Source organism: Neoarius graeffei, chromosome 15 (genome assembly GCF_027579695.1).
Source record: "Neoarius graeffei isolate fNeoGra1 chromosome 15, fNeoGra1.pri, whole genome shotgun sequence".
NCBI classification, from domain to species: Eukaryota; Metazoa; Chordata; class Actinopteri; order Siluriformes; family Ariidae; genus Neoarius; species Neoarius graeffei.
This window is the reverse complement of record NC_083583.1, coordinates 1,202,914-1,226,093: the sequence shown is the minus strand read 5'-3', so window position 1 is coordinate 1,226,093 and position 23,180 is coordinate 1,202,914. Positions and strand designations below refer to the sequence as shown.

The 23,180-nt window shown below is 41.7% G+C and overlaps 1 protein-coding gene across 3 annotated transcripts in view; it reads right to left on the bottom strand.

The window, feature by feature from the left end:
* Positions 1 to 210: 210 nt before the first annotated feature.
* tub (TUB bipartite transcription factor) overlaps positions 211 to 23,180 on the bottom strand; it is a 41,507-nt gene continuing 18,537 nt past the window's right edge. For all 3 annotated transcript variants that reach the window (XM_060940390.1, XM_060940392.1, XM_060940391.1), the window contains 8 exons: positions 20,290 to 20,460; positions 19,698 to 19,828; positions 18,907 to 19,098; positions 17,588 to 17,700; positions 8,516 to 8,630; positions 7,699 to 7,797; positions 3,756 to 3,927; positions 211 to 1,372 (listed from right to left, as the gene is read on the bottom strand). In XM_060940390.1, the coding sequence (XP_060796373.1) occupies positions 1,239 to 1,372; positions 3,756 to 3,927; positions 7,699 to 7,797; positions 8,516 to 8,630; positions 17,588 to 17,700; positions 18,907 to 19,098; positions 19,698 to 19,828; positions 20,290 to 20,460 (1,127 nt within the window). In that variant the 3' untranslated portion in view covers positions 211 to 1,238. The remainder of the gene's footprint in view (positions 1,373 to 3,755; positions 3,928 to 7,698; positions 7,798 to 8,515; positions 8,631 to 17,587; positions 17,701 to 18,906; positions 19,099 to 19,697; positions 19,829 to 20,289; positions 20,461 to 23,180) is intronic.

Sequence of the window (23,180 nt, the reverse complement as noted above, 5' to 3'; positions counted from 1 at the left end):
TGAGACTGGACTCGGACTCGAGGTTTAGTGACTTGACTACAGCACTGATTTATATTTTAATGTTTGCAGCTTAATTTAAACAGAAATATGACTTCTGTTTCCAGTACAGTCCACAATACACGAAAACACAAATGAGCGAAAGAATTTTAAATAATAAATGAACATGCACAAAATTTGTGTTTGTTTATTTGATTATTTGTTTATTCACGAAGGTGCCAGTCCCAGTGCCCCCAGCATGTTTAGAGTTAAACCTGTTCAGATTTAAACCTGATTAAAGGCAACAAGTTTCAGGATTTATTCAGTAAATTTATTTATCTGTTTGTTGTAATTTAGTCTTTTACTGAGAAACACACTGACGAGAACTGAGAACACACACACACACACACACACACACACACTACAGCAGCACTCAGGATAAAGTGCACTGTTCAGTCCATTCCCTTATGATATGTGTGTTTCCTGTTTACACAGCTCTCAGTTCAGAGGTCAATCAACACTGATTTGTGTGTCTTCATGGATTTTTCAGTGTTAAGTGTTGAATGTTAAGTGTTCATGTGGTGTTGAATAAAATCACAGTAGTGAGAGGAATGATCTATAAATACATAAATAAAATAGAAATACAAAACACTTCACACAGACGCCATGAAGCTGTCATAAAGCACTGTGATGATGTGTTACATGGCTAAAGTTAGTCTCTCTCTCTATCTCTCTATCTCTCTCTCTCTCTCTCTCTCTCTCACACACACACACACACACATTCAATAATACTTTACAAAATTAGAATAAGTCCAACATTAACATGTAAAATGTTTATAAAGTGATTATAAGTGGTGCCTCATGAGGAAGCGATCAGTGGTGATGTTAGCATTAGCATGTTCAGCATTAGCGTTACTCAGAAAACTGCAGTTAATCCAGCGATGACACTGACGATGAGATTTCACCGCGAATACAAACGCATGTGCTGTAGCACTGAAGTTACACAATAATTCCTTTTAACATGAAATGTTAACATGGAGAAGAATCTAAGGGCCGCATGGGTGGGGCTGCTTGTGCTTTTTCCCGCACCGTCGTCCTGAAAAGCAGCAGGAAGCTCTCCAGGTCCAGGGTGTGGTCAGTCTGAGCTCCTGCGTGGTCTCACAGAGGCTTCAGTTAAATCAGGACTCATGCAGGTCACCGAAGTCCTTCTGAGGGAATCAGGACGTCCTCTCACACGTCCTCTTGCCATCAGACCTGCTGCGTTACTCACAGGCCAGTTTGCTGTCGAAGCTGGACAGGGCGATGGCGAAGGCCTGCAGTGCACACATGGGGTAGTTATAGTCCATTGTGAAGACATCCTCTGCCACTCGGCCAAACTGCATCACGATGTAATCCGCTAAACACACAGAGGACATGATTTACTGTTGTGGAAATGTCAGAATTTAAACATGAATATTCACTGCACTGTAAACATCAGGGCTTTTATTTACAGCCAGTTTTACAATAAACTCTGCATTATGGGATGTTTTAGTCCTTTCCTGGAAATCAGCTTAAAGAACTGGAGGATTGATGTGTAAATCAGTTTCCACTGATACACTTCTATACTGTAAGTGATGGTATGAGTTTACAGTGAATTATATCTCAATATATTCTATAGATTAATGACATCCCCTCACTGCACTGTTCATGTTCTTTCAGAAGCTAACGTTATTCACTGACTGACAGCATGCTATGTGTTCATCTCCCAGCGAATCCAACACACCACCAGGTGAAAGTGTTTTATGGCAACTCAGAATCCGATCTCCTTTGTGTATTGAATTATGGCACATTTTAAAGCAACATCACACCTCAGTTATCTTTTAGTAAAGTTGTGTGTAAATGTTTTTTGGAAGACAACCTGAACTAAAAACTTCCAGTCAATTTACAAAAGTTTCACCAAAACTCTGATCTTCTTCGTACTCATGTGCAGATGTTGATCAGCTGCAAAGTGAAAAGCTCATTTGCCGATCTGCCCACAAAACTCCCACGAAAAAAGAATGACCATTTTTGTCCTGCCATGGCCATCTCCATCTCCTGCCATGGCCAACTTTATGGAGAACTTCCTCGAATCTCAGAAACCATTCAAAAATATAGACTGAGATTTGCAGGCCATTGTTGGCACAGCAAAGAGGAACTCATCACTGATGTGCTCTTATGGCAACCACCTCACAGGAGATGTGCCAGAGGAAGACCTGCAACAATGTACGTTGACTAATTACTTAAAGATACTGGGCTCATATATGGTGAACTCCAAATTGCCAACAGAGATGATTGGAAGACTCATGTCAGTGGCTGCCGAGCAAAGTCCTCGTTGCAGTAGTATGGCCATCTCAGTCCTCTGAGCTGAACCCCAGTGAAAACCTGTGGGTGGAGCTGAAGAGGCGAGAGCACAAGAGAGGGTCGAGGACCCTGGATGAACTGGAGAGATTGTGGAGAGAGGAATGGGCTCAATGTCCTGCTCTGGATCTCCAACCTTATAAAATGTTACAGGAAAGAGTCAGTGCTGTTTTACTGGTAAAGGGGGTTGGACAGAATATTAAATGCAGGGGGCCAATAATAGTAGCACATTTGTTGAAAATAATTATTTTTTGATGAGGGATTTGTTTTTCTCTGAATAAATTTATTTAGATTAATGGTTGGATTTTTCTCATTTTTCAGTGTGAGATGAAGTGACTTCACCAAAAGGTGGATTTTTATTTATTTATTTATTTAATCATTTAATTTGAATTTTTTTTCATTCCTTTTTTAAATTTTTATTTATTTTTATAGGGCGGCACGGTGGTGTAGTGGTTAGCACTGTCGCCTCACAGCAAGAAGGTCCTGGTTTCGAGCCCCGGGGCCGGCGAGGGCCTTTCTGTGTGGAATTTGCATGTTCTCCCCGTGTCTGCGTGGGTTTCCTCCGGGTGCTCCGGTTTCCCCCACAGTCCAAAGACATGCAGGTTAGGCTAACTGGTGACTCTAAATTGACCGTAGGTGTGAATGAGAGTGTGAATGGTTGTCTGTGTCTATGTGTCAGCCCTGTGATGACCTGGCGACTTGTCCAGGGTGTACCCCGCCTTTCGCCCGTAGTCAGCTGGGATAGGCTCCAGCTTGCCTGCGACCCTGTAGAAGGATAAAGCGGCTAGAGATAATGAGATGAGATGAGATTTATTTTTATTTATTTATAATCTTTTTTTTTTACTAATCTTTACACAGGGTGCCAATAATTATGGAGGGCACTGCATATTTTGAGCATCAGAATTAATTATTATTTCATTACTTTAATTCTCATCATGAGAAAGAAAGTAATTTTGGAACCACTTTTTAAAGAAAAGAGGCAGACCTGAAGAGTGTCTGTCCCAGCTGGGGGTGGAGCTACTTTCTGGGTGGAGCTAATTATTCTGTTCACATGTATGTAAACTGAAACTATCCAGATCTGTCTTACAGTTACACTCTTAATCCCAGTTTTTGGTTTTAGACTTAAAGCAGCAGCTCTAAGTTTTACAGACATATGTGATCATCCTGAAGACACTTTAAGAGCTTCATCAGTTCTTCTGTAAGGTGAGAATCTTCTCAGTTTGTATGTGTGAGGGCATGACTGACAGGTGACATCATTAAACCTGATGAGGTGAAGTGAGAGACACCAAAGTGTAAATGGATGTAAATGTTCGTCTGTGTCTCAGTGTTAAAAGCCTGGTGGAGTCTCCAAATCTGAAAGCTCCTGAAAGTAACTGTGAGCTGAAAGACGTTTCTGAACTCACGGTCGTTGTCGTGAATGATCTGGAAATTCTTCACCGAGGCCTGAGTGACCCTGCCATGGAAGTTCAGCACATACGACTGAGTGTCATCGTTCCACACTGGCGTCTTGTTGTGGAGCTCAATCACACTCTCTGTGCTCTTGTTCTGCCAGCGAGCCAACAGCGTTTCATGCTCCTGCGGTAAACAGGACAGACGTGAGACAGACATGAGACAGATATACAACCCCGATTCCAAAAAAGTTGGGACAAAGTACAAATTGTAAATAAAAACGGAATGCAATTATTTACAAATCTCAAAAACTGATATTGTATTCACAATAGAACATAGACAACATATCAAATGTCGAAAGTGAGACATTTTGAAATTTCATGCCAAATATTGGCTCATTTGAAATTTCATGACAGCAACACATCTCAAAAAAGTTGGGACAGGGGCAATAAGAGGCTGGAAAAGTTAAAGGTACAAAAAAGGAACAGCTGGAGGACCAAACTGCAACTCATTAGGTCAATTGGCAATAGGTCATTAACATGACTGGGTATAAAAAGAGCATCTTGGAGTGGCAGCGGCTCTCAGAAGTAAAGATGGGAAGAGGATCACCAATCCCCCTAATTCTGCGCCGACAAATAGTGGAGCAATATCAGAAAGGAGTTCGACAGTGTAAAATTGCAAAGAGTTTGAACATATAATCATCTACAGTGCATAATATCATCAAAAGATTCAGAGAATCTGGAAGAATCTCTGTGCGTAAGGGTCAAGGCCGGAAAACCATACTGGGTGCCCGTGATCTTCGGGCCCTTAGACGGCACTGCATCACATACAGGCATGCTTCTGTATTGGAAATCACAAAATGGGCTCAGGAATATTTCCAGAGAACATTATCTGTGAACACAATTCACCGTGCCATCCGCCGTTGCCAGCTAAAACTCTATAGTTCAAAGAAGAAGCCGTATCTAAACACGATCCAGAAGCGCAGACGTCTTCTCTGGGCCAAGGCTCATTTAAAATGGACTGTGGCAAAGTGGAAAACTGTTCTGTGGTTAGACGAATCAAAATTTGAAGTTCTTTATGGAAATCAGGGACGCCATGTCATTCGGACTAAAGAGGAGAAGGACGACCCAAGTTGTTATCAGTGCTCAGTTCAGAAGCCTGCATCTCTGATGGTATGGGGTTGCATTAGTGCGTGTGGCATGGGCAGCTTACACATCTGGAAAGACACCATCAATGCTGAAAGGTATATCCAGGTTCCAGTGGCGGCTGCTGGTTTTTAAAACAGGGGAAGCCCATTTTATGCATTCATCGTAAAACCTGTAGGCCGGATATCAAAGCATAGAAAGGTGTGCCCCATTAGCATAGTGAACTAGACAACCCCACCTAGTGGCAGAAAGTATTTTTTGCTTGTACATTTCATGTTATAGTCTGGCTTGCCAGGCTAGTGCCTCATATCCTTAATCAAAAATATCAAACATCCAAAAATCACTGGCTATTCAATGAAGAGCCTTGAACATCATACCCTGATATGCAACACAGAGTCTTTAACACAACACCCAGCTGTGCAACACATCCTTGAACATCTTCTGCAACACAGTCTGGAAATTCATAACCAGGTAGGCTATGCAACACACAGAACCTTGAATATTATACCCAGGTATAACCTATAACACAGAGCCCACCATTCTCTTAACATTACTGAACAATATACACACTTCAGATTCATGAACATTATATGATGCACACTATTTATACACAAATTCTGCCCTTCGCTCCTTTTTCCAGAAAATGGTCTGTGACCCTGTCATACCAGCTGGTTGTGCTTTCCAGAGACTTCACCAATTTCTTCTCAATGGCCAGCAGAGCAAGACTACTTAAACGGTGTTGGCCCATTGTATTTCGAGTGAAAGACTTCACTCTTTTTAAACAAGAGAAGATACGCTCTACTCCAGCTGATGTGGCGCCAATAGTTGCAACTAAAGACAGCAGCTTGTATAGCTGGGGCATTGAACTGTCCAGCTCCATGTTTTTGAAAAACAACAGAGAATCACTCAGCTTGCCCAGAGTGCCCTGCAAGTCAGTGTTTTTGTACCAAACCTGCAGCTCAGACCGTAGTCTCCCTAAATAAAAAAAAATGACCATACATTTTCTCAACACTGATCATGCTTACCGTGTTCCTCGCCGACGCCGAAGTACAGCGACCGCCCCCCTCATGTCTTTCAAACACCATCTCCAATAATCCTTTATCAGCCCGGCTTCTTGGCCCTCACAATGTCCCATTTACCCCAGAGACATCAATGAGAAGAAACGTTTATATGAAAAGAAATTCGGACAGCATTTTGGCACACGACTACACTTTCTCGACATCCGCTAGGGACTGACTGATCATGCTTACCGTGTTCCTCACCGAAGTACAGCGACCGCCCTCCTCATGTCTTTCAAACACCACCTCCAATAATCCTTTATCAGCCCGGCTTCTTGGCCCTCCCAATGTCTCGTTTACCCCCAGAGATAACCGGCTTCCCTGGAAGTGATGATTTTGTTGATTTTAACCAATAACAACTAGCCGAAATTGGCTGTTCAGAGCTGTCTCGTAGACTACAACGGATACCCGGCTGTCATCAAAGGTGATTCTCGTAGCGAACTGCAAGTTTGTCAGACATCACTCAAATAAGTTACAGGATGACATAGGGATAGTTATGAACGTAAATACAATCTTGGGCATATATTATGTTATGCAAGTTATTGTTTTAATGAGAATTCAACGTCGTAGACGCCACAGTTTGGGGAGAGAATTTTAGGGGAAGTTCGGCTTCCCTTGTTGTCTCTGAGAAATCGTCCCTGCCAGGTTCTAGAGCAACATATGCTCCCATCCAGACAACGTCTCTTTCAGGGAAGACCTTGCATTTTCCAACATGACAATGCCAAACCACATACTGCATCAATTACAGCATCATGGCTGCGTAGAAGAAGGGTCCGGGTACTGAACTGGCCAGCCTGCAGTCCAGATCTTTCACCCATAGAAAACATTTGGCGCATCATAAAACGGAAGATATGACAAAAAAGACCTAAGACAGTTGAGCAACTAGAATCCTACATTAGACAAGAATGGGTTAACATTCCTCTCCCTAAACTTGAGCAACTTGTCTCCTCAGTCCCCAGACGTTTACAGACTGTTGTAAAGAGAAAAGGGGATGTCTCACAGTGGGAAACATGGCCTTGTCCCAACTTTTTTGAGATGTGTTGTTGTCATGAAATTTAAAATCACCTAATTTTTCTCTTTAAATGATACATTTTCTCAGTTTAAACATTTGATATGTCATCTATGTTCTATTCTGAATAAAATATGGAATTTTGAAACTTCCACATCATTGCATTCCGTTTTTATTTACAATTTGTACTTTGTTCCAACTTTTTTGGAATCGAGGTTGTAAAAGAGGTGTGAGACAGACATGAGACAGATGTGAGACAGATATAAGAGAGGGGTGAGACAGATGTGAAACAGATATGAGAGGTGTCAGACAGATATGAGAGAGGTGTGAGACAGATGTGAAACATATATAAGAGAGGTGTCAGACAGATGTGAGACAGATGTGAGACAGATATAAAAGGTGTGAGACAGATATAAGAGAGGTGTCAGACAGATGTGAGACAGGTGTGAGATAGATATAAGAAAGGTGTGAGACAGATATAAGGGAGGTGTGAGACAGATGTGAAACAGATATAACAGAGGTGTCAGACAGATGTGAGACAGATATAAGAAAGGTGTGAGACAGATATAAGAGAGGTGTGAGACAGATGTAAGAGAGGTGTGAGACAGATGTGAGACAGATATAAGAGAGGTGTGAGACAGATGTGAGACAGATGTCAGGGATTTTGCTTCCTGCTGTGTCAGGTACTAACATTAATATCTCCCTGAAAATCTGTAGATTTTATTAAAAATACGGAAACACTTACATTCCGTGGTCGAATGCAGACTCGTTCATGATCCATGTTCATTCCCGGAATAATGACGCTCATCTTCCGAGGACCTTTAAACCCCAACACGTTGGTCTCCTGAAGGAAGAACTAAATTCATTCTGTCTGTTTTTATTCAGATTTCTCCTGATTAAAGGACCATCATGTCAGGAGTCACTTCCAGGGGTCTCACTGCTTCACCCTTCTCTCTCTCTCTCTCTCTCTCTCTCTGTTCTAGTCACTATAGATCAAAATTATTGGCACCCTTCAGTAAATTCAGTATGAAATAAAATGCAGTGGTTGATATTTGGAGCTGAAGCATGACGTATAAAGATGTCGTTTTGCTTTAACACAAAATTTAAATAATTCCTGCACTGAGTCTCTTCCTGTAATGAAACTGAAGATTCCAGGACATTTTATATCTATCACCTGACTTGTGCAAGTCAACAATCATCTTTAAATTTAGTGTAAAAATGTTTTTATTTTCCACACAGTGATGATGAAGGGATTTTAGATCAATGTGTTCAGTCCTGTGTTGAGCTTGAGGAAACAGGAAATGTTCAAAGGCGGTGATTACAGGATTCTCTCAGACTAAAGAGAGCTATAAAAATAGAGAATTTTTTCCCAAGAACAATTTGTTTTAATTTTATGTTTTTAATTTTAAAAAATATGAAATAAGAAAGTCTTACAGCCCTGACTGTTTGAGTAAAGCAGAGTAAAGTGTAAACGAAGTTCCTCTCATTAACTGAAAGTAAATAAATCAGTTTGTCCTGTTTCTCTGGAGCAGGTGAAGAATGATCATGTGAAGTTTACTGACGTAGCAAATAGCCGCTAGCTCCTGGCGCAGGTTGCTGGCCTCCAAGCTGGACGTGCTCTTCACCGGGTTCGTCCCGCTGTCGTAAACTGTAAACTTGGTGCCCATGAGGTTGGACCTGAGGATCAGATGGAGATCAGAAAATCGACTCTTCAGCTCTCTGTGAGTTTAACCTCATTTCTCTTCAGAAAAAAAACCCTAATGGAGCAGAAAATGAATGTTCTAATTAGGCTACTCTTAAAAATAACACCCTTTTCTTAGCGTTATGAATAATTAATCAGAACAGTGTGATGAATGTTTCCTTCCTGTATAAAACACTGCAGCTGGAAATGAAACACGTCTCGTCTGAAGCACAGCCCAGAAATAGTCAGAGTTCTGGAATAAAGATCAGCATGTGAGAGAAACCGCTGAACACCATGAAATGTTCATTCACAACTCTGTCCCAAATCCATCCCATAATAACACTGAAGCAGACGACAAGGGCTTTTAAAGCAGCTGCTTAGATTTAAGGAGATTTTATTCTGCTGTTTACTTTTATAAAATTAAACACCACAAGCTGATGGACATCTTCACGTCCCACTGTTCACACCGTAGTTCAAGTCCTGCTGAATTTCTCATAGTGATCTAATACAGCAATCTTTTAAATAATAATAGTAGCAACTAGAGGTAGCCTACTGTGCCAAGGGCACAGTGGTATCCCATTTCCACACCTGAGGCCTTGGGACAAAGGTCATGGTCACAGAACTGAGAGAAATGAGGCCACTTGTCTGGAATCTGATGACAAATGGAAAAGGATATAATACTTCTATGGTTAATAATATTAACTAAGTTCCTATCTTTCACCAATTTCTTGATGCAGACCAGTGAAAAATATGCAAGTCATTGATCTGACCTGTCAAGGTCACTCCAGGGCAAAACCATCCATCCATCCATCCATCCATCCATTATCTGTAGCCACTTATCCTGTGCAGGGTCGCGGACTGGAGCCTATCCTAGCTGACTATGGGTGAGAGGCGGGGTTCACCCTGGACAAGTCACCAGATCATCACAGGGCTGACACATAGAGACACACAACCATTCACATTCACACCTACGGTCAATTTAGAGTCACCAGTTAACCTAACCTGCATGTCTTTGGACTGTGGGGGAAACCGGAGCACCCGGAGGAAACCCACGCGGACAACATGCAAACTCCGCACAGAAAGGCCCTCGCCGGCCACGGGGCTTGAACCCGGACCTTCTTGCTGTGAGGCGACAGTGATAACCACTACACCACTGTGCCGCCCCCAGGGCAAAACCAATGTTCCCAAATGAAAATCCATATATGAGTTCCTATTCATGGTTAATTGTAACTATGGCCTTATCTTACTCTGTTTTTGAGATAAAGGCCATTGAAAATATGTGACCTAATATTGACCTAGGTCAAAGGTCAATATGTCAAAACTATCAATATTCATTAAAACGTTTTTCTATGGCAAAGGAGCAAGGCTAGCTCAAAGACCATGAAAAATAGACAAAATTCTGACTTTTTGCTATCGAGTCACCTAATTGACAAGTTCAAGTTCATGTAACTCAGTGAAAATGGGTCAAATCACTTAACCTATTTTGAAGCCCCCCAAATGAGGGAGGAGTAGTGATTTAACACATAAGTGACCGTTGACCTAATTCTGGCAAAAGGTCAAGGTCAGAGGTCAAATGAGTGCAAAAAAGTACTAAGGTATAAGGGCTATGGAAAATGGCATGAAATAATTTTGTCCAGCTTGTCCTGGTACTGTACCAGGTGGTCCCATTCATAGCCATTCCTGAAAAATTTATGATGTCACAAAATGACATCATGACGTCATGTGATGTAATGCTTGATATGGAGATCATAGAGGGTCACTATGTATAGGCACAAGTTTCATCCAGATATCTTGAAAACTGAGCGAGAAATGACCCTTGTCTAATGACTACTACAACATGTACACTAAACCTCAGCAATTTCAAAATCCCATTTCCACTGAAGGATAATAATTACACTGAAGTGGAAATGGGATAAGGAAATGTTTCACATTTTAAATGCTCAAGAAACAATTAAAAAGGCACTGAGAACACGCATGAACATGAATATGCATGAAATATGCAAATATATGTATGTTTCATTGGTGCTACTTCTGCCTGCGCCTGTCTATCTATCTATCTATCTATCTATCTATCTATCTATCTATCTATCTATCTATCCAACTACAGTGGTGCTTGAAAGTTTGTGAACCCTTTAGAATTTTCTATATTTCTGCATAAATATGACCTAAAACATCATCAGATTTTCACACAAATCCTAAAAGTAGGGGGCGTCATGGCTCAGGTGGATAAGATGCCATAAATCCATAGCCTAGTAAACTAGACCCACCCGCCTAGTGGCCAAAAATATTTTTGCCTACAAGTGGGTCTAGCCTCGCACCATATCAACAAAACACCCCGGGCATCAAATCATGCCCGCCAATCACAATGCAAGGTTTTTGTTTGGATTCTTTGGGAGGGCTTTTGCAGGAGTGATGACAAGGCTGCGCGACGCTGGAGAAAGCACAACAGGAAAGATGGCTATGGCTAGTGAACAGCGCTAGTTTGACTCCGCTTTGGAATCAGTTTTAGAAGAATTAGACTTGGAGTTTTCATTGAAACATGAGCAGGAAGAGGCTCTCCGCTCATTCCTTTTCAAGAAATACATTTTCGCTCTTTTGCCGACCGGCTATGGCAAAAGTCTGATCTACCAGCTTGCTCCGCTGGTAGCCAAAAGGATGGGCTAGTTTGTGCAGTACGAAGAATTAATAAACAGCTTTGAAACATTACTTTTTGATTGTTTCTTATTTTCCCGTTATTTTAAATTTAGGGCGGCACGGTGGTGTAGTGGTTAGCGCTGTCGCCTCACAGCAAGAAGGTCCGGGTTCGAGCCCCGTGGCCGGCGAGGGCCTTTCTGTGCGGAGTTTGCATGTTCTCCCCGTGTCCGCGTGGGTTTCCTCCGGGTGCTCCGGTTTCCCCCACAGTCCAAAGACATGCAGGTTAGGTTATCTGGTGACTCTAAATTGAGCGTAGGTGTGAATGTGAGTGTGAATGGTTGTCTGTGTCTATGTGTCAGCCCTGTGATGACCTGGCGACTTGTCCAGGGTGTACCCCGCCTTTCGCCCGTAGTCAGCTGGGATAGGCTCCAGCTTGCCTGCGACCCTGTAGAAGGATAAAGCGGCTACAGATAATGAGATGAGATGAGATTTTAAATTTAAGGGAAATTATTTCACCAAACACCACTAAATAAAAATAAAAACTCTCAAAAACAGTTTAAGCAAACCCTTGAAAACACTTGAAAAAAAAATAAGAGTGTATGTTAAGTATGTGGTACAGACTCCAAACTTGTGGTCATTATCTCCAAACTTCTTAATATCTAGAACCTGTTTATTAATTAATACGCATTTTGAAAAATTATTTCAAGGCCTCCCCCGCTGCTTTCTGTTGCTCTGACTACGTCACAGTCACTGTTGCGCTGATTGGTCAGAGCGTTGGCCTATACGCACAGAGACAGTTTGAAAGACAGCGGGTTGTTCCTACCCACACCCTTCGGAAATGTCTACGACTGAAACCAGACTAAATATTCACATTTAGTCTGGCTTGCCAGGCTAATAAATCCGGGGACCCAGGTTCAATTCTGACCCAAGGTAATTTCCCGATCCCTCCCCATGTCTCTCTCTCCTGCTCATTTCCTGTCTCTGCACTGTCTTATCCAGTAAAGGTGAAAAAAGCCCCAAAAAGTATCTTTATAAACAAGTCCTAAAAGTAGACAAAGAGAACCCAGTTAAACAAATGAGACAAAAATATTATACTTGGTCATTTATTTATTGAGGAAAATGATCCAATATTACATATCTGTGAGTGGCAAAAGTATGTGACCCTTTGCTTTCAGTATCTGGTGTGACCCCCTTGTGCAGCAATAACTGCAACTAAACGTTTGCGGTAACTGTTGATCAGTCCTGCACACCAGCTTGGAGGAATTTTAGCCCGTTCCTCTGTACAGAACAGCTTCAACTCTGGGATGTTGGTGGGTTTCCTCACATGAACTGCTCGCTTCAGGTCCTTCCACAACATTTCCATTGGATTAAGGTCAGGACTTTGACTTGGCCATTCCAAAACATTCACTTTATTCTTCTTTAACCATTTGTGGCAGTTCCTGATGAGGGTGGAGCACAGAAGCATGGCAGGCAAGTTGATGGTCACACATAAACCCTTTATTTCACTTTACTACTAGCTTTTCAGCTTGCTTGCGTTCATTAATTCATTCATTCATTCATTCACTCACTCACTCACTCACTCTACCCACACACACACATGCGTTGTGGTCGGGAAGGAGCCCCTTTTCTCTGTTCTCTCCCTCCTTTTATGCTCCGTCCCTGTAACAAACACACACACACACACACACACACATTAATTGACAGCAGCTGGAATGACTTTGCCACTTACCTTCCCCGACCCCGCCCTCCATTCACAGACTGCTGCTTGGCTTGGGCTTGGTTCTTTAGTAGAACGACTTGTGTGCTTAGGGTCGTTGTCTTGCTGCATGACCCACCTTCTCTTGAGATTCAGTTCATGGACAGATGTCCTGACATTTTCCTTTAGAATTTGCTGGTATAATTCAGAATTCATTGTTCCATCAATGATGGCAAGCCGTCCTGGCCCAGATGCAGCAAAACAGGACCAAACCATGATACTACCACCACCGTGTTTCACAGATGGGATAAGGTTCTTATGCTGGAATGCAGTGTTTTCCTTTCTCCAAACATAACGCTTCTCATTTAAACCAAAAAGTTCTATTTTGGTCTCATCCGTCCACAAAACATTTTTCCAATAGCCTTCTGGCTTGTCCACATGATCTTCAGCAAACTGCAGACGAGCAGCAATGTTATTTTTGGAGAGTAGTGGCTTTCTCCTTGCAACCCTGCCATGCACACCATTGTTGTTCAGTGTTCTCCTGATGGTGGACTCATGAACATTAACATTAGCCAATGTGAGAGAGGCCTTCAGTTGCTTAGAAGTTACCCTGGGGTCCTTTGTAACCTCGCCGACTATTACACGCCTTGCTCTTGGAGTGATCTTTGTTGGTCGACCACTCTTGGGGAGGGTAACACTGGTCTTGAATTTCCTCCATCTGTACACAATCTGTCTGACTGTGGATTGGTGGAGTCCAAACTCTTTAGAGATGGTTTTGTAACCTTTTCCAGCCTGATGAGCATCAACAACGCTTTTTCTGAGGTCCTCAGAAATCTCCTTTGTTCGTGCCATGATACACTTCCACAAACATGTGCTGTGAAGATCAGACTTTGATAGATCCCTGTTCTTTAAATAAAACAGGGTGCCCACTCACACCTGATTGTCATCCCATTGATTGAAAACACCTGACTCTAATTTCACCTTCAAATTAACTGCTAATCCTAGAGGTTCACATACTTTTGCCACTCACAGATATGTAATATTGGATCATTTTCCTCAATAAATAAATGAGCAAGTATAATAATTTTGTCTCATTTGTTTAACTGGGTTCTCTTTATCTACTTTTAGGCCTTGTGTGAAAATCTGATGATGTTTTTGGTCATATTTATGCAGAAATATAGAAAATTCTAAAGGGTTCACAAACTTTCAAGCACCACTGTATCTATTGATCTATCTGTCTGTCTATCTATCTATTGATCTATCCTCCTGTGTGTCTGTCTCTGTATCTATTTATCTATCTATCTGATTGTTTATCTACCTATCTGTCTCTCTCTCCACAGATTCACACTGTATGAAACCTGACTCTTGTTATTATCAGTAGAATTTTAGTTCCACTCAATATTTCAGTTTAAATCATTAAAATATTTTGTGTATCAAAATTTATTCTTTAATATTTTGTATTTTATATTTAATAATGCAGAAGAATGACTAAAACGTGTGAGAAACATCTCTGCACCTTCGTTCTCATTAAACCCCCAGGGATCTGAACACATACAGTGGTGCTTGAAAGTTTGTGAACCCTTTAGAATTTTCGATATTTCTGCATAAATATGACCTAAAACATCATCAGATTCTCACACAAGGCCTAAAAGTAGATAAAGAGAACCCAGTTAAACAAATGAGACAAAAATATTATACTTGGTCATTTATTTATTGAGGAAAATGATCCAATATTACATATCTGTGAGTGGCAAAAGTATGTGAACCTCTAGGATTAGCAGTTAATTTGCAGGTGAAATTAGAGTCAGGTGTTTTCAATCAATGGGATGACAATCAGGTGTGAGTGGGCACCCTGTTTTATTTAAAGAACAGGGATCTATCAAAGTCTGATCTTCACAACACGTTTGTGGAAGTGTATCATGGCACGAACAAAGGAGATTTCTGAGGACCTCAGAAAAAGCGTTGTTGATGCTCATCAGGCTGGAAAAGGTTACAAAACCATCTCTAAAGAGTTTGGACTCCACCAATCCACAGTCAGACAGACTGTGCACAAATGGAGGAAATTCAAGACCAGTGTTACCCTCCCCAGGAGTGGTCGACCAACAAAGATCACTCCAAGAGCAAGGCGTGTAATAGTCGGCGAGGTTACAAAGGACCCCAGGGTAACTTCTAAGCAACTGAAGGCCTCTCTCACATTGGCTAATGTTAATGTTCATGAATCCACCATCAGGAGAACACTGAACAACAATGGTGTGCATGGCAGTGTTGCAAGGAGAAATCCACTGCTCTCCAAAAAGTACATTGCTGCTTGTCTGCAGTTTCCTAAAAATCATGTGGACAAGCCAGAAGGCTACTGGAAAAATGTTCTGTGGACAGATGAGACCAAAATAGAACTTTTTGGTTTAAATGAGAAGCATTATGTTTGGAGAAAGGAAAACACTGCATTCCAGCATAAGAACCTTATCCCATCTGTGAAAGATGGTGGTGGTAGTATCATGGCTTGGGCCTGTTTTGCTGCATCTGGGCCAGGACGGCTTGTCATCATTGATGGAACAATGAATTCTGAATTATACCAGCGAATTCTAAAGGAAAATGTCAGGACATCTGTCCATGAACTGAATCTCAAGAGAAGGTGGGTCATGCAGCAAGACAATGACCCTAAGCACACAAGTCGTTCTACCAAAGAATGGTTAAAGAAGAATAAAGTGAATGTTTTGGAATGGCCAAGTCAAAGTCCTGACCTTAATCCAATGGAAATGTTGTGGAAGGACCTGAAGCGAGCAGTTCATGTGAGGAAACCCACCAACATCCCAGAGTTGAAGCTGTTCTGTACGGAGGAACGGGCTAAAATTCCTCCAAGCCGGTGTGCAGGACTGATCAGCAGTTACCGGAAATGTTTAGTTGCAGTTATTGCTGCACAAGGGGGTCACACCAGATACTGAAAGCAAAGGCTCACATACTTTTGCCACTCACAGATATGTAATACTGGATCATTTTCCTCAATAAATAAATGACCAAGTATAATATTTTTGTCTCATTTGTTTAACTGGGTTCTCTTTATCTACTTTTAGGACTTGTGTGAAAATCTGATGATGTTTTAGGTCATATTTATGCAGAAATATAGAAAATTCTAAAGGGTTCACAAACTTTCAAGCACCACTGTACGAACCTGAAAAGCCGGATATCACTCACGCTGGTTTTAGATTAAATGTAAGTTTTTTAGCTTTGCATGGTGGTGCTGTGACCTCATCCCCTTCACATCCGAACCAAACACCACATTTTTATAGAATCAGATTCAGGAGAAGTTCTAATGTTTAAACATCAGGCTCCATAATTCAGAATGAAGTTTAAAAACTGTATGAGTTCTGTATCAGCTTTAAGACTCGCGAGTCTCACTGCGACTGGATTTCTGTCAGAGTCACAGTCAGTTTATTCTGTTGGAGTGATAAAGCATCAGTGAAACATCCACATCAGTTATTATTTCTGTTTGCTTGTTTGTTTGTTTAACAGAATAGAGACTGAATGTGATTGAATGATTTGCTCAAAGTCCTTTAAGGCCTTGGGATTAAAAGGTCACAGTAAAGGTCAGCAGGGCGTTACAAAGACGTGTGTGGATGAGGAGTGACAGGACGAAGGTCGACTGTCGACTGACAATCTGAATTCACAGCCTCGATCAGTGACATCACTCAGAGAGGGAAAGTGGGCAATAAAAGAAGAGAAGACAGATAAACAGGTCCGTAGTTTAGGATCCGCAGCAGGTCGAGAACCCTACACCTGCAGGTTGACTTTATGGCAGCAGGTAAATTAATCCAAATACCTTAAATTATAAATAGTTTTACACGTCTATATAGTGATCAGGAGGCGTGTGCTGAAGTCTGTAGAAATATTTAAAACATGTATAAACAGATATTTATAGGATATTAAGACTCCGGGTTGATGGAGGAAAGAGTTCTACAGTTTCACAGTTAAATACAACATACATTCACATTTCCACCTGGTAGGAATTCTGTGGCGGTATCATGTGTCACATGATTGACAGTGGCATCTCCATGGCAACGGTGTCATCACTAGTGCTAAAAGAAGCAAGTTATGAGAGCTTCTACAAGATGAGTAGTGAGTCAGTCGCACGGCAGGCTGTGCTGTGGTTTTATCCGAATTTCTGATTCACAAAATCAGCCAGAGGACGTCTGAGTGCTGTGTGGAGTTTAACAAGCTGCACTGATGAGCTCCATCTCACACCGAACATCTGATCAGCTCACTGCGTCGCGTTTAAAGTGAGCGTTATTCTCCTCATATCTACTGCATTCTGTTACAACGATACACCATTAAAGACATGCCCACATTTCCATATATGGTCCACACCCACTCAGAGCTGGTTCCCTGGTTCCTCTTGGAACCTTTTCTAAAGTTCTGCTCCAAATGAGATGAAGGTTTTACAATCATATCAGCAGTTCAGATCCTTAATGCTGGTTTGAGTTTCTGTGATTGTTTTAATGTCTTCTGGTTTTCTGTTGACGTGTTTGTGTTTTAATTCTGCGACCTGCACAAGACAAGCCTGATCCCTCATCATGAGCTTCTCTCTCAGCAGAGGAACATGTGCTTAAAAAAGCTCTTTAAACCTGCCTGAGTTTCCCGATGAAGCTCTCGCCGCCTCTCGACAGGTCAGTAGGGTCGATGGAGATTAGGTAGTTGGACGTCTTGCTCTTCTTCCTCTTTCTACCAGCTAAGAGGAACATCTACAACGAGAGGCAGTTTAATCAACTGATGAACAACATCAAGCATAGAAAAATATTAACATATTAAGTTTATCATTGTTTCATCAAGTTGATCTGAGGCATTGTTCTATTCCAAACTAAACACTATTGTTCTGAGCAGTTAGTAGTTAGTACTCATAGTAGTTAGTAGTAGTTAGATGTTCATGCTCTATTTTCACACACTGCTGTACAGCAGATGATCTCACACACACACACACACACACACACACACACACACACACACACACACACACACACAGCCATTCTGTCTGCACAGAGGTAAATAAACCCCTTCCACAAAACTCTCTGTAAACATCTTGGTGAAGTTTTCAATCAACGTATGAATATTAATTAACTTCAGTAATGTGCTTCATGAATATTAATGAAACTGGAGCATCTCAGGCTGTGAGGTGGCGAGACAAAAATACACTTAAGATGTATTTCATGGAAACTCCGGAATTATTTGTTTAAAAAAATTAAGGGTAAAATTAAAACATTCCATGTTTAAAAGTTTTGGCACATGAATATTTTCCAGTTTGAACATAAACAGGAGTGATCACTTTCTGATGAATAAAAATGGCTTGTTTTTCATTTTTGCAGCAGAAATCATCTATGGGGGGTGGCACGGTGGTGTAGTGGTTAGCGCTGTTGCCTCACAGCAAGAAGGTCCGGGTTCGAGCCCCGGGGCCGGCGAGGGCCTTTCTGTGCGGAGTTTGCATGTTCTCCCCGTGTCCGCGTGGGTTTCCTCCGGGTGCTCCGGTTTCCCCCACAGTCCAAAGACATGCAGGTTAGGTTAACTGGTGACTCTAAATTGAGCGTAGGTGTGAATGTGAGTGTGAATGGTTGTCTGTGTCTATGTGTCAGCCCTGTGATGACCTGGCGACTTGTCCAGGGTGAACCCCGCCTTTCGCCCGTAGTCAGCTGGGATAGGATCCAGCTCGCCTGCGACCCTGTAGAACAGGATAAAGCGGCTACAGATAATGAGATGAGATGAGAAATCATCTATGGGGTGAAATTTCATCTCTTAGCTGGTCATCAATGTCTCTGACTCTTGATCTAAAATGAGAAATGAAGTCTTTCTATTTCTGTAATTACAGGAACACAACAGCGCTGGAGCTCTTCAAACCCAATAAATCCAAAGCTCTTTGATCAAATGCAGAATAAAGAACGCTGGACAACTTCACTGACCTTCTTTCCATCTTCTCTTTCGAGGTGGAGGTAGTAGGTGGGGTACATGCCCCGGTCCATCCCTTTCTTATCCCGCGTGATCCTGCATTTGATGGCCACTCCCTGTGGCGCTGGCCTCAAGGTGAACTCCTCCAGATCGCCCACGTCGATGGATGGCTCGTTGGTCACCAGAGTCGAAGCTGAAGCTGCTTCCTGACAGGTTGGAACGTAGACAGATTTATATACTGTATCTATTTTTTTTATATTTACAGTCATATTTATATTTAGATATTCAATATAAATGCCTTCACTGAGTCCAAAGCCAGTGAGCGAGGCAGAGCAGAAACACACAGCTGCGCTCAGGGTGACATTTTTAGCCACGAATCTAAATTCAGGGCAAATTTTCAACATGAGAGGAAGTGCAGCAACCCTCAAGACATTCATGACTAAAAGAAGGAGAAGTGATGTCTCACACACACACACACACACACACACACACACACACACACACACACACACACGCGCGCACACACACGCGCACACACACGCGCACACACACACACACACGCACACACACACACACACACACACACACACACACGGTGGCCCTTAACAAAGCTGCACTTCCTGTCCATCTGTGACTCATGAGAAGTTGAGGATGAAGTGGAGAGAAACAAACTTTATCTGTGAGCTGTAACTCCACTCCTGCTGCAGTGTGACCTGAGCAGAGTTCGCACATGAGCGCAGATGACTGGCGTGAATAAATACACACTCCAGCTGAGACATGTGTTTGGGTCTGTGGTCTGCTGCACCTTGCTGGACTTCTTGCTGGTGGCCGAGCCTGGTCTGGTGTTGCTGTTGAGTTGAGAAGAACTGGAGCTCACTTCATCATCATCATCATCATCATCATCTTCCTCATCAAAATTCATGCTGCTGGAGATTCCTGTAGACAGATGGAGACTTTCTCGTGTCATCATCACTGAACATCAACATCACAAACAGATAAACCTGCAACCTGCAAACTTCTCAGCGGAGAACCGGACATTTTCAAGAAATAACAATCTGCTTCTTCTCTACTTCTGTGTGAAAAAAAGACACGAAACCAGCTCTGTTTCTCTCACTACAGAAGGATAGAGGAGAATTTATTCAGTAACTTCATCTCAGGTACAGTCGCATCACTGGGTGCTTGTGATGTGGTGTTAGTGTGAGATGTTCATGATGGTTAGCTTATTAGCAGTGTTGTTTTTAACTTAATCAAAATGATCTGTTCCTCAAGAAACACATCCACATCATCAACATCATTTCACTGACTGATTCCTGAAGCTTAAATTTCTACATGCTTCCTACACTGACACTGATCTTCTACAGGTTTCTCAGAGTGTACGTACATGGTCAGTCTTGTACCTTTCTTCAGCATCGTGACCCGCAGGTCCTGCTTGCTCTGAGCCCGAGACACGGTTTTGCTCTGGACCTCAGCATCACTGTCTTGTCCAGCAGAAGGTCCCACTGTGAGGATCTGGATTTGGCCGCTCAGGTCCTGGGCCTCATCCTGGAATGCCGCTGGTCCATGAGTTCCTGCAGGATGACCACAACATGGACACACAAGCGTCTGATGGTGAGCCTTGTGACCTGGTCCACTCTGAGTTCTCATGGTGAACACAAACATGCTGACACAAATTCACATGTATGCATGCATGTTTTCATGCAGTGTGACATGGAGATGCATGCAAAAAAAAAAAGTGTGTTCAGGGATTCACAAAGTCCAAAGAACACAACACTGATTCCTGCTCTGACGTCTGACCTCTGACCTTCAGACTTATCTTTCTCACTGCATCCTGATGCTTTTAAGTGCTAAAGCACTCTCAGATAATCATGTTCTTTTGTGAGGTTCTCGTGTCAGCTGAGTTTTTTTTCTCTCATTTACTCTACACACAGCAGAGAAACACTCTGTCCATAACGTTCCTGTCCAATCACTTCAGACCTCAATTACGCCTCCAATCAAGTCATTACATGTTGAAAGATCAGGTCTGGGGCTGGACTCTGAAACACCAAGCAGACGCAGATAACTGCTGTGACATTTAGAGAAAAATTACCTCCAACATGGCTGATGTTCTGAGTGAAGATCTGACCGACTGAAAAAGTGACTCAGTTTTTTTTCATCAGACACACAATTTGAGTAAAAATTACAATTATGACTAAAAAAAAAGAAAGAAGAAAAACAGAAAGTCCAAGAAACAGACAAGACAGGAAGAGAATGATCCAAAAATCCACCGTGAAAAACTGATTTCTGAAAAACAAAAACATTTGATTTCTCACTGACAGTAAAATGATGTCATGGTTTAATAATATTTTATTTTACAGTAAATCTGTCAAAACAATTTGTTCTTACTGACTGACTGCAGCAGTGACAAAAACACGCCATGCAGAAACAAAATATTTAACTACAGTCAGTGGGAAAAGAAAGTACACCCTCCTTCAGTTCTACACTTTTATTGATCAGGGACAAAATAATAATTGTGTGGTCCTCACTAACATCTATAAACAAACATATAGCTTCAGATGACAATAAAAACAATAGATTTTACTATGGAGTCATCTCTTTCCCCAAAAAAGGAAACCAACATTCAGAAACATTAAGACTATATATTTAGTCACTGTCTAAAAGTGGAGCTCCTGATGAATTTATGAGCAAAATATTTTCAAGAGCACAAAATCCCCCTGAATAGAATAATAATATTACAGCACCATGAATGAACCATCGAATTGTGTTGTGTCGTGTTTTTCACATCAATAAATTACTGCATTGTCTTGTGACAGTGAGACCAATAATGAGATTCACAGCGCAGTTACGATACATATTTACTGCTTCCTTTGATGCCGCATGCCCTGCGCCAGCAACAACACCAGCACATTTATTATGGTGAGACTCTGCTGGGTGCCTGGGGGACAGCAGTGAACCAGCGCTTTCACTTTACACCACTACTGTAGAGTTACCATCCAATATCACACTCCGTACGCCACACAGCTGTCTGGTTTCATCTGTCACGGCCACACACAGCAGCAATAGAACTAATCCCCATGCACCTGTTCCTGATTAGAGCTCAATCACAGCACAGACATTTATATAAGGACTCTGAGTAACACACAGACTTTGTGAAAGCCTTGTATTTTGTGTCACTTTTCTGGTTTTGACCCTTTTTGTGTTTTTGGACTGTGAGTATTGTATCCCTCTGATATCCTGTCTGTGCCTCACTCCACCACTGCCTGGTTTTCCACTCGGCCTTTGTTTCCATTTTGGATCTGTTTGGTCGCGTGTTTTCAATAAAACTCTTCCCGTGCTTACATCTGTCTATCACCCTTACACGACACAAACTGTCAACTGTCCAACAAGTGAGTGGAGTAATAAAACTGTTTTAACTCATTTTATATGAAACTGTTGTGAATATTTTCTGTAAAATGTGTTAGTAAATAATCCCATGTTATTTTTAAAAAGCAAGTTAACAATAAGTGCTGGATAAAAACCCGTCTGTCTTATGGAAATAAAGAGACAGCTGTCGTTGTCTGGTGGTCAGGTGTTTATGAGAGACATTGCTTTGTGCTTATGGTCGGGTTCCCTGTGGTGGGAAACGTTCACCATACGGTCAAAGCATCAGAACTCAGGTCGATGCATTTACCATATTCTCTTCAGTACGGAGCTCTGCTCTAATTCACTGACGTAAAACCAGCTTCAGCAACAATAACTTTTCTGTAGGAGTTTATCAGTCTCTCATCGTTTTGGAGAAATTTTGGCCCCCTCTCCTTTACACTGATGTTTGAGGGCATTAGTTGATGCACAGCTGTCCTCTGATCCCACCACAACATCTCACTGGAGCTGAGGTCTGAACTTTGACTCGTCCATTCCAGCACCGTGATGTAAGGGAAAAATTAAATTCTACTTTATTATTTAATAAAAATTAACAAAATGCCTCTAATGAGTCTGAAACGCAACAAGAAACTGAACCTTAAAGGACAATAAGTGGCATTTAATCAGACAAATAAACTTTAGAAGGTCTGATTGTGCTAAAGTTAGTTTTATTCTCTGCATGTCGAAGTAATTACACATCGAGTCTCACGATGAAGAATCTAAAGGTGAAGAGACACATCAAAAAATCTAAATTTAATATAAATGTAAAATAATAAAGATTTGACTCTAACATTAAACACTGTCAGTGTCATAATTACATCATATTTTATTTCTTCTCTCTCTCTCACTCACACACACACACACACACACACACACACACACAGTCTGCAGT